Below are 12,154 nucleotides of genomic sequence, written 5' to 3'. Positions count from 1 at the left end.
ATCTCGGCCCATCACGTGCATCATGCTGCAAAGATCCCGGCCGACACGGCCCTACGGAAGCCGCCATTGACACCAGGCTGGCTGGAGCTTTACGAAGTGGGAGAAAGGAGGTTAAAAGCCCTTCCACTGCCAACGAAATACCATAAAACACGAACCAAAAGGCTCTTCTGGCAGCATCTCCCAGAAGCTCACATTTGCATAGCGGCATATGGACGCTAATCGAGCGGGTTTTGCCAGCATTTGGCAGCTCAGCATGAAGCAAAGATCGACGCCGCAAGTTGGACGACACCATTGACGTGTCAGACAGGACACGGTCAGCTGGTGAGGACCAAACCGGACTAGCATGCATGGCAGAAGTGTGCCAGACCTGCAAGAGGTTTTCAGGAATGAACGCAGCTCTTTTTGTTGTTGTTGTTTCCACAGGGATCAAAACAGTTTATCCCTGTAGCCCTGGATTTGCAGTTGCGCGGTCCCAGCTGCGGGTCAGGGGGCACATAACACAGGGGCTTCCTTTCCCTGCTGTTATGCGGGAATACAAAAGGGTTTGTGCTGAGCTACAAACACAGGGGAAAATTCTAGCACCGGGTCTGTTTCTCAGCAGCGCAATGTCACAAAACCAGGATTTCAGCCACAAAATTCCTTGCTGTGTCATCAATGGGCTCCAACGTGCTGCTCAGAAGACAAAACGCATTATTTTACACTATCCCATTGCTGCCCGTTGTTGGGGGCGCTGGGGTGACTGGTGTCTCAGCAAGAAATGTTTTCTGCTGGTACATAAGGGGCCTCAGCAAACGTGGGGTAGGAAGAAGAGGGCAAGGGCCCCATCCTGCAGACTTCAACCTGAATAAAGGAGATGAAGCATTGGATCTGTCCCGTCGTGGATCAAATCCACTAGGAGCAGGATGCATTCAAAAGAAGTTGCTTTGGGATGGATCTCTGTTAAAATATATAAAATAAAAGTAAAATAGAGAAAAAAAAGAAACCAACAGAGGTGTGGATAGATCCAAGTCAACTTGCAAAATGTTTCACTTTCTAACACAAAGAACTCCACTAAAATAAGTTTATCTCCTAAGCAGGAGCTCAGGGGTGCTAAGACGATATTTAACAAATAGCAGCTTCACATATCAAGTGAATAAAAGGCTGGAACCATTTAATGAAACAGCGGGAGGCACAGCTGGCACTGCTGAGAAACAGCATCTCCTCAAGGTGCTGGGAGGTACCATGATCATGTAACCGCTGTTTGTTTCCAATGATCATGTCTGGGCAGTAACAGAGCAGAGCGTACGGAAGCCTCGCAATACTCACGTTTTTCTTTTGCTGTTTGAGATAAAACAGAAACAAAATATGAACAGATGTGATCAGCCCTTCGAAATCTCAGCAAAGTACAAGTTTAGCCAAAGCCTTCCACTGTCATCTAATGAGACCGAGCTGCCTCGGAAGGTCTGTCCCTACCCCGTCCAGGCGCGGGGATGCAGAAAAGGAACAACTTAAGAGGGCAGAATGAGCCCTGAATGAGAACGCAAATATTTCAGTGACTCGGAGCACCAGTGCTGCTTTGCTAGTTTTTGTGACTTGTCATTGTTGGTGATGATCGGCATGGACGGGCATTTCAAAGACGCCAAGTTTCATCCTCCCGCCGCCTACGGTCACATCCCCAGTTATTCGCCACCAGATCAGACACTGCGGTTCCACAGATCTTCACTCCGGGTCACACAGCGTGGCAGCAACGTTTTGGGGGTGCAACTCACGCCCTTTCCATCTGACCCAGAAACCTCAGGCTGGAGCTGCGGCCTCACAAGTCACCACCTGCTGGCTCCCTGAGTCCGGCCTGCAGAACATACTCGCCTGGCATGTAAACCCCATGGATTCATTTGCAAATGAAGCACCCCAGACATGTCCAGCCTGACCTTTCATCTCTTTCACGGATGGAAATTACACTCATGAAAGTCAAACTCCCCCCGGCCCCGATTTGCAAGGCCAGGCGTTAAAACCAGCCTCACATACTAGGACAGCGTTTATCGCACTGCGATTCTAAACGCCTCAAATCGGGACTATTTGGTGCCGATGTTCTGTAGCAGCAGTAACATCGCTCCGGGCTGTTCTGCAAAGCCTGGCTGGCCCTGCTCCTGCTGCCCAGCTCATGTCCCTGTCCCTCGGGACCACAGCACCCCACCTTCCCAGCTCAGCCGGGGTCATAGAGACTCCCCAAATCCCTCTGACCCCTTCCACAGTCCCATTTCAGGATACACTTACACAGTACATTACGCTGCAGAAGGGACAATATTTTTCTTCAATGCTAGCAGAGCAAGATTTAAACAATAACGCTAATTCTTTTCTGCGCTGTCCAACAATGTCTTCAAGCAGGAAGAAGAATGCTCAAAGCCCCCAGCAAGGTGTCCTGGATGGCGAAGATACCGCCCATCCAACCGGCCTGCCCTGGGCTCCTCGTCTCATACCTGCTGTCGGACCTACCTGGCATTTTCACCTGCGGCATGGTTGCAGCAGGTCTGCGGAGCCTCAGGTGACACCCTGCGGGACGCGAGCACGGGGAGCGACTGACGGCGCAACAGCCTGACAGCGCAACAGCCTGACAGCGAGCCTGCTGCTTTCCCTTCCCTGTAATCAGACTCTCCCGCTCTAAAAGGAGAACGGAGATCAACTATAAAACTATTTAAAGTGCAATCGCAAGCACTTGCACTGAAACAGGTGAAAGCAGGGCTCAAATTTAACTTTTTGATTATTTTGATTTTTAGTTAGGCTTGCATTTTATATTGAGTAGAGCTTCACCTGTCGTCTGGGCAGATTGCTACTTAGCAGGACAGCACTCTCTGAAGCGGACTGTGGAAGTCAGGCTTAAGAGCGACTAAAACTGATGTCTTCTGTGCTAAGCCAAAGGTTTAAAGGAAATCCCGAAGGCCCAGGGCTGATGTTTTCATCAGAACAGGAGCTGTGGACGGGTACAAACCGTGTGCTCTCACCAACCTGCGTGCTCCTCAGAGATCTTAGCAACAGTTGTGCAGTTGTCCTTCCATCTTTCCAGCTACGAAAAGGCCTCGTCCCAAAAGGCGGCTGGAATAAGTGAAATACTTACTTGCGTAAGATACAGAGTTAGAAACAACAATCAATTTTGTCCCTGGGCGCATGGGAAGCTGTGGCACAACTTGGTCAGGTTGGATGAGCTGAGACCTGGGACGGCATCTCCAGCTGAGATAATTCCCAGAGCCTTTCTCTGCGAGGTGAGTGTGTGATGTGCCCAACTCCAGAACGTGCTGCTGACAACTCTGAAATTCTCCAGAATTCGGGGACTTTTAGCCCCACTTCCCAGATATTCCCCAGGAACATGTTATGAATTGATTTCCCCCAACACCACGCAGAGATGCAGCCAATGTTTGGTCTCCTCTTTCACACTGAGTCTGCAGCTTGGGAATTCATCTTGTTCTTACTCATTCCCCACATTGCATTATTATTTAACTATTTTGTTTAGGATCAATAAAAACTGGTTCCTGCTTGTTTGCTCTCCCACAGGGCCTGTATCTGCCCTTAACCTTTCTAGATATATCAACGTAAGCTTGGGATTCACATCTGAAACCAAAAATAACCTTTAGGGTGCAGAGGTCATCTTCCTCGAGAAGCCTCTTGATCCTCCAGCTTTCTAAATCGCTGGATCAACTTAGTTGGGTTCACGATAGAAATATGAGTAAAGCCTGGGTATGCTGTGCTAAAGTTAGACCCGCAGCTCTTCAAACTGAAGAACCGAATACAAACAAGCCATCTTCCCACTCTCAGCTGGCAAAACATACCAGGAATTCGGCAGCTTTGGTTATTTAGCAGGATCTTCCCCCCGTTCGCTCATGTTCCAAGTCTCTTCTACCAGCTGCTGCAGCTACGCCGGGCAAGGAGGTTTATACCTGGTACCAGGAGCCTGTTGTTATGTTCCTCACACAGAAACCAGGTTGGACCCTGGGTTCCTGTCACAACATAATCGAGAAACACGTGTAAAACACGCTCACTGTGCGGTCCGACACAATTACTGCAGGAGGAAAGCCAACCGGGAGGGATTTCACAAGGCTGAATGAAGCAACTTGAAAGCCTAACAGAGCATGATTTGGACACAGCAATAACTTCATAGCTGATTTCACTCTGGGAATGTTGAGTAAAGAACCTTCTCCTCCCCCTTTCTTTGCATTAGGAGCATCCTTCCCAAGGGTAAAGGCAGCAGAGATACTATGAGGGTCCGCAGTGCAAATATAGAGACTCAACATCGACGCGAGACGCATGAGATGGGCACAGATTGGTGAAACGATTAAAACGGGGCTGTGGAAGGAGCCCATGGGGTGGCTCAGAGCCACTCCGGCTGCTTGTTCACGCTACAGCGAACATCCACGATACAGCTGCTCGTGTCACGTTGCACAAGTGACGCTGTGAGCGATGGAGATCCCACGCGGTGACCAGCGTTGTGCGAGCCGGCCGTGCACCCCGCGCCCACAGCACCACCGCAAACAACCAAAGAATTCAGAGTTTATTCTTTAAAAAAGTTATTTAAGAAGCGGAATAATTTACTTCAATTCAAACCAAGAGAGATGCGTTATTGAAAGCAAATAATTATACAAAGTAACAACAAATTAGCCCTTGGATAAAATGTCCGGATCCCAACAGTTCCTACCACCTCGGAGGTTACAGACAAACAGGAAAGCTTGGGGAGTAAAGCAGGACCACGTATGGGCTGAGAACATAATTCAGACGTCCACAAATCTCCGTCCGCCCGTAGGCCTGAAGCTGCTGGATGTTCAATTCTAAGTCATTAAACTGCTCGAAAAGTGACGATGGTTTCAGTGTCGTGGGTACCGTCCAAACTCTGACTGATGACAATGAGAACAAAACCGGAGCGCTGTTGTTTGAACAAGACCGTGGAGTGGGGACAACAACCGCAACACACCACAGGGTTATACGATCCCTAACCAGCTGTTCTTGGTAATAACACAAACGTTTCAGTTATTGGCACCTGTAATTTGTGAACAAGAGCGTTATCGTTTTAAATATTTTACCTCAATGTTGCTTATGCTCGATCCTCCCAGCTGGGATAGTAAAGTCAGCTTGACACTACCACGGCGTCGTCCTGTTAGTTCTAAATAACAACATTTGGGTTAAATCTACGAAACCACCTTTTCCAGGGACCTGGCTTGTGCAAAAACTTCTGTGCTTACATTCTGAATGATTCTCCCAAAAGTTCCTGGGGTTTTGTCCCTCCACGCTCAGTCACCACCAAAATCAGGGTTCTCTTATTTAGATATAACTATACAGAGAGTGGAAACAAAGTACAACCACTTACTTCATGCCCATGACTAACACAACACCCTGATTTTGTATCACAGCTAAAATAACGCAGATGGGAGCACCACTGGGGTGGTGCAGAATCCTCAGAACTGATGCAGCCTCCTCTGAGTTGCCAAAGTTTTACATATTCTGAGAGAAAGGGAACACTGAAGAGCAGGTGTATTTGCCAGTGCCCACACAGTGCTGAGAACTCACAGCTCTTGGAGTTACGGCCGATACGTTTTAACAACCACAACATGCCGTGCACCATAGAGAATGATGATGATGAACCTCCACCCAAAATAATCTTCCATAGCTGACCCCACAGCCTTCAAACGTGGAACAGCACAGGCTTCCATGGCCACTGGCCGTCTGCTCCCAACTCAGCAATATCGGAGGACGAGGTCTCACCACTCACACAACGTTACAAACTCCATCTTGTTGTTCTTCCCAAACGCTGAGCCCGTGTCCCAACAGCTGTTTTCCACCTGTAGTTTTATTAAGTGGACAACAGCGTCACTCGTCTTTAGAAGCAGAGTCACCTCGTGCCACACAACATGGTCACAAATAACTTCTCTTCTTGCACCAATAAAACACCATTCGCTGATTCCAGACGTGACACTCGCACTGATGGTAACCGCGTCGGATCATCTTCAAACGTTCTCGAGTGCTCTCCAAACGCTGCCCACCACTGTTTGTTGCTGCAATATCATGTTTTATGTAAAAATATTGTATTTTTCATTTTTACCAGCGTCACATCAGTCAAGGGTAAAATAAACCGCAAAAAGTACTTAGAAGGACTATCAGGGATAAAGAAAACATGATGCAGGTTGATCCTCTTCATTCTAAGAAGAGAATTAAGATGAAACATTAAAAGGAACAATTTCTTCTCTCGGTATTCACTGATTTCTAATTTCCATTTGAGATGAAGCGCTCCAAATGAAGACGTGTGAACCCGACGCCATCAAACCCAATTGCGATTTCTCTGCCGGCACTGGCGGGCGGTGACTGAACTCGCTTGTTCCTCTTCCACCCAACGGGAACCGGGTTTTGCTGTGGGACACAGGGGCCGAGCACACGGAGCAGAACCAGGAGCAGCAGCACCAGAACCAGGGAAGGGTTCGGCATTCCAAGGAACACCGGGAGGTTTTGCAACAGCGACTGTGCTTTTACATCCCAATTATACGAGGTGACAACGTTTTGTTCTAGGAAGGACTCGCGCAGCTTGTGCAATAGTTCTTTCGCGCTTTGAGGCTGTTAGAACAAGCCCAGAATTCCCATGAGCACAAACACCTGCACAGTCATCGCTGCGCTCGCTCCCTCCCTCGTTTTGCAAGGATGCCGCAATCAGAACAGTTTTCTGTTCCAGCTCGTTGCCTTCGCCCCTCGGGCCGGACACGCCAAGTCCGTGACAACCCCCACACCGAATACAGCGAACCCAGAATCCCACGCTCCCCCCGACAAGGAGACTTCAAGCACATTCTACAGAGAGATGGTTTAAAAAGACTCGTGGTAAAAAAATAATTCAGAATAAAATAATCTGCAAGTTACAGGCAGAGCTGAGTAACGGCCGTCCCAACTAACTAACCTCCAGTTATTAGATTAACTAGCGAGAAGCTGCCTGGAAATGTTGGCAGTTAATGTTAAAAATGAACAGCTGACTAATTTGGTCCAATCCCAAAGAGATCTGAATGCTGCAGAAAAACAATACAGAATATAAACAGTTCCACCTACAAAGAAAGTAAAAAGCAGAGGCCGTACGTCCCCTCCCTCGGTGAAGAGTCTTCCGAGCGCCTGCTGGATCTTCCAGCCCCCAGAGCCCCGTGTCCGCGGCCCCTTGGGCAGAGGGATCCCCCACACACCACAACGAGCTCCCGAGAAATTCCAGTCCTGGGGGTTTCCTCAGCACAGAGAACAGAGGGCAACTTCCAGTCTTCTGAGCAAACAGGCACTTAAGTTAGGAAGGAGATATCTCTGTTTTATTACAGAAAAGGATCAGTTAAGTGGCGCTCGCGGCACAAAGGGGATGTTGCAAATATTCTGTGCGAGCACACAGGGAGCAGAGACCGATCTGCCACGTGACAGGAGCGTTCGTGGTGGCAAAACCATCTGTGATGTTACCTGCCAGGTTAGTGTCACTCCTCCGCCAGCACCGCAAACCAGAATCCAACGGGAAGGGGACAAACAGCACTTCTAGCTTTTACTCTAGAGGTCAAGTGTCATCTTTTTCACAGCGTTTAGTCTCTATAGTTCACTTTTCTTGTGACTGGTTTTCTCCTTGAGCAAACCCAGATAACACAGTGAGAGAAGAATCCCAGTACGTCACAGACGCGGCTGCTCCGTTAGCTGAGCAAGGAGGTAGATGCCGTAGATGTTCTCTTCAGATGGAGCACAGCAAACGACCTTGTGCTAATGAACTGGTACCAAGATTCTGGTCGCTGGCACCAGAGCGCTGCCGGGCACCAGCGCCAGACGCAACACGGCAGCACCGAGACTCGTCCAGCAGCTACATCTGAACCGCGCGTTCTTGGCATCTGGAACACAAAAGCATCTCCAGTGATCGACTGATCGCCACCAAAGAGCAACTGCGGAGTTATACATGCTCCTTTTCTAGTTCAAGCGTTCCTTGTGTACAAGACAGAAATTACACGCTCTCCAAACAGTCAGAATGGGTTCCCAAAGGCAGGAGACACTGATAGGACGATACAGAAACCCACAGCGTTGGTGGCTGCAGCCAAAGGTTGCTGCAAAGAAAATGTGCCTTGCTATCTACTTAGAGAAAAAATGAAGCATTTGGAAAAGTAATTCATTGTAGGATCTAACCTGGGGTATCAGTGGCTTGTACAATAGGGGAAAAAGCCCGCCTGCAGCTGCCAGTATTTCTAAGCCACGCTTATCAAGAACTGAAGGACACACAGACAAGAAGCCAACAAAAAATGCGAACTCCAGCTCACCTCATCACATCACAACGCAGGACAGCCCCATGCAGCCTTGATTCCCGTCTTCGTTGCTGTTGAGCTTTTTCATCCGGTACTGCCGAATCTCTCTCACCAGTGTGTAAAAAGCATCTTCCACGCCCTGAACGCAAAGGAAAAGCGAAGTATTTTCTTTCCTGAAGCTTTTACGATCACTGTTCTTTCCATCGCAGAATCCCTTAGTGTACTTGAAAGACACACTCGTACAGCACCCGACTCACCCATAGCTCATAAGGGGAAGAAACCAGCACTTATGGCCAAAACTCTCCACGTGCACTCTTAACTCTCCCCCTGCAGCAAACACACACCCAGGGCCGCAGCGGGCAAAGGAAACAAGGCAAGACAAAGAAAAGAGAAAGAAGCTACTGCTTGACTCATCACCTCTGGTTTACAATTCTGACCATTTTCTGGCTACTGCTTAAAAAACTGCACCTTTTCTGCTTCATTCCACAGCAACACAGGTAGAACAGGGGCTGATAGGACAGAGCCACATAGTCAACGCAGCTCAGGAAAAGTCCGTTAGTCCACTCTAGGAAATTATTTCTGTAAATATAATCTTATAATTGGGTGTATTTAAAACACCCAGGAAAACCGAGCGGGTGTGGGATGACAGAGCGCACAGCCTGACCTGATGAAGCTCTTTTCTCGTTACAAACGTGACCCACTTGAAGGAAAATCAATACAATCCGAAGCAATTTGTGGACTAGTCCAGTGATAAAACCAGAACTCAAGCTAAGAGCTGGGAAATCAAAAGCTAAAGGCTGCAAAAGGATTAAATAACACTTGCTCCTGTAGATAAGAAAAAGAACTACCTGGGAAAACGTGAGAGCGTTCTGCGTTTACACACAGGTCAGGCCAGGACCGGGAGCGTCTTACCTGTCTGGTTTTAGCAGACGTCTCTATGAAGGGGATTCCGTAGCTTTTTGCTAATTCTTGAGCCTGTTTTGTGTCTACTGTTCTCGTGGGCAAATCACACTTATTCCCAACCAGCACCATGGGCACGTCATCTGAATCTTTCACTCTCTTGATCTGTTCTCTTTAAAAAGACAAAGAAAAAAGGAAGTCAGGGGCTATCTTTGAAACGTAAAAGCTGTTTTAGCTGAGTGTTCAACAGCCTCGTGCTACAAAAATGGGTATTAAAACGGGGCAGGACCTCAGGGGTTCTAACCTACAGCACTAGGTCTGATAACTTTGTATGCTCCATCTTCTAGTTCACGCATAACCTCACTCTGATGTGTGTTTGCCTTCTTACCCATTTTCTTAGAGATCGTGTACTGTACGCTCTAAATATCATTAGATTAACACAACAACCCAGGTAACTACCCTATTCTCAACCGCCTCAAAACACATCCACAGAGAAGCTTGAAAAACTTTCTGAAATAAGCGCACATTTAATACTTGTCTATTATTTAGACTTTGCCAAGTCTAATAGCAAACAGCTCTGATGCTTTTTTTAGCAGCACAGAGCCAGGTTGTACCTGTAAAGGTTGATATCGGCGAACGATTTGCTGTTGTTAATGGCGAAGACGCAGAGGAATCCCTCGCCGGTCCTCATGTACTGGTCGCGCATGGCGCTGTACTCCTCCTGCCCCGCCGTGTCCAGGATGTCCAGCAGACACGTCTCCCCATCGATCACAACCTGCTTCCTGTACGAGTCCTGCGCGGCACACAGGTGAGGGTCAGAGCCGAGACAAGCACTGCAGCGCTCCTTTTCACATCGGGGTTATTCGGGAAAGATGAGTTTCACAGAACCCCAGAGTGTCAGGGGTTGGAAGGGACCTGGAAAGCTCATCCAGTGCAATCCCCCCATGGAGCAGGAACACCCAGATGAGGTTACACAGGAAGGTGTCCAGGCGGGTTGGAATGTCTGCACAGAAGGAGACTCCACAACCCCCTGGGCAGCCTGGGCCAGGCTCTGACACCCTCACCATGGAGAAGTTTCTTCTCATATTTAAGTGGAACCTTTTGTGTTCCAGTTTGCACCCATTGCCCCTTGTCCTGTCACTGGTTGTCACCAGCAGAGCCTGGCTCCATCCTCCTGACACTGCCCCTTTAGATATTTACAACCATTAATGAGGCCAATTGTGCCGCTTCTTTCCACATCAGGTGTTATTAAGGAAAAATCAAAGTGATAACGAACTAAAGGAGTGCGGTTCAGAGGAGCTTTTCTTGGCCCCCTCCCCAATGAGAAAATACAAGCATATAGAAATAATATTTATAACATTGGGCTGAGCCTCCTCGACTTTCCTCACACACAAAATAAATCTCGCTCTTCATAAAAAAACAACATTAAGCAACAAATAGAAAAAAACCCCATTACAAGCAGCGCCGTGAGTGGATCCGCACCCCGCAGCGCCGTGACGGGATCCGCACCCCGCGGGGCGGAACGCGCGGGGGGAAACACGCGGGGGAAAAGCGCGGACCCCCCACAGGCCCTCCCCGAATCCCCCCCCCCCCCGCCGCGCTCGGACCTCGCACCGGCTCGACCCCCGCCCCGCCCCGCCGCTCCACACGCCGCCCTGGGGGCCGTGGCCGCCCCGCTCACCTCGATGGTGGGGTCGTACTCGTCCACGAAGTGGTTCTGGATGAGCTGGATGGTGAGCGCGCTCTTGCCGACGCCGCCGGCTCCAACCACCACCAGCTTGTACTCGGTCATGGCCGCCCCGGGCCCGCCCGCCCGCCCAACGCGGAACACCCTGCCCACGCTTCCGGCTTCCGGCGTGACGTCACCGCGCGCCGCCGCATCCGGACACGTGACGCAAGAGGCGCGCCCGCACGGCGCATTTAATTATTATTATTATTAATTATTTTTTTTTCAAAATCAGTAAAACTTTATTCTATTTCCATTCTTTGCCATTAACAGAAAAAAAAAAAAACCTGGAGAAAGCAATGTTTGTTTTACAAAGATAACGCATCTCCCAGAGAAGAAAACCCTAAATGGAGAATAGAGGTAACATGGAAACCAAAAATAAATCCAACCAAAATTAAAACAAACCAAACCCAAAAGCCACAGACCTGCCCTCTATTCGACAAAGAACTCCTGATCTTTTTGGTTAAAGTCATACTTAGACCAATCATTCCGTTTTCTCGCTTGATAACGTGTGACCGGGGAAACAAAATAAAATAGAGCACACAGACATCAACTATTTCACCTCGATGAAAGTCTCGATACAGCTATGGAAGCCTAAGTGTTTATTCTCTTACAGTACACGGGGTGCCGGCTGCAAAAAAAGAGGAGAAAACAAAAAGGATTCACTTCAGGCACAACTTGTTTCGTTTTCAATTTAAATCAGTAAAAGAAAGGGGGTTGAGAAGCTGCAGTGTTCCAAGCAGCAGGTTTGTGCATTGTTTTCAATATATTGAAGTCACCACACGGATGGCACACCTCAGCCTTAGGAAATTCTGCACTGCGCCCGTTTCCAACGCTACGAAAATTAAGTTTACCCCCCCAAAAAGAGACTTTGATTGAGCTCTGGGCTTCGCGGGCTGAAGGACTCGAGGCAAATGAAATCTGAAAACGGCGTCACGTTTGGCCACCAACTTAAGTTATCGGAACGTTCAATGCGCGTTTTCTATAAGGTTGGAGTTGTTCCACCCGCGGGAGGAGCCTCCGCGGCCGCGGGGAAGGACACAACGCGACTGAGCGCTAAGGCAAAGTAACACCCGGCCAAGGGAACAGCGACAAAGCAAAGATACTGGAGTGCAGAATTCCGTAAGGTCTGCCAGCGCAGGGCTGTCTAGAACGTTTACTCACGTAGGCAATGGAGGTTTTGCAGTTACCGGTTGCGTTAAATGCACCATTCAAAACAAGCTTCTAAAATGTGATACTATAAGGCGCCACCTTTAAGTTCTCCAGAATGCAACTG

The 12,154-nt window shown here is 48.7% G+C and overlaps 1 protein-coding gene across 4 annotated transcripts; it reads right to left on the bottom strand.

Moving 5' to 3' along the window:
- Positions 1-4,494: 4,494 nt before the first annotated feature.
- Positions 4,495-12,014, bottom strand: NRAS (NRAS proto-oncogene, GTPase). 4 transcript variants are annotated; one of them, XR_013923172.1, is made up of 6 exons: positions 10,834-12,014; positions 9,767-9,945; positions 9,165-9,324; positions 8,268-8,391; positions 5,205-7,847; positions 4,495-5,125 (listed from the first exon to the last, which is right to left on the bottom strand). XR_013923172.1 is itself a non-coding variant. In XM_080358098.1 (5 exons), the coding sequence occupies exons 1-4, from the start codon at positions 10,942-10,944 to the stop codon at positions 8,272-8,274; spliced, it is 570 nt and encodes a 189-aa protein (XP_080214224.1). In that variant the 5' UTR covers positions 10,945-12,014; the 3' UTR covers positions 4,495-7,847; positions 8,268-8,271. The 4 variants fall into 4 exon arrangements, 2 of the variants coding, with proteins under 2 accessions (XP_080214224.1, XP_080214225.1); XR_013923173.1 differs by having other exon boundaries at positions 4,495-7,287; positions 7,435-7,847; XM_080358098.1 differs by having other exon boundaries at positions 4,495-7,847.
- Positions 12,015-12,154: the final 140 nt, after the last annotated feature.

The sequence above is a fragment of the Nesoenas mayeri genome, assembly GCF_963082525.1.
Source record: "Nesoenas mayeri genome assembly, chromosome: 23".
In the NCBI taxonomy this organism is placed as follows: Eukaryota; Metazoa; Chordata; class Aves; order Columbiformes; family Columbidae; genus Nesoenas; species Nesoenas mayeri.
This window is presented reverse-complemented; position numbering and strand designations above follow the sequence as displayed.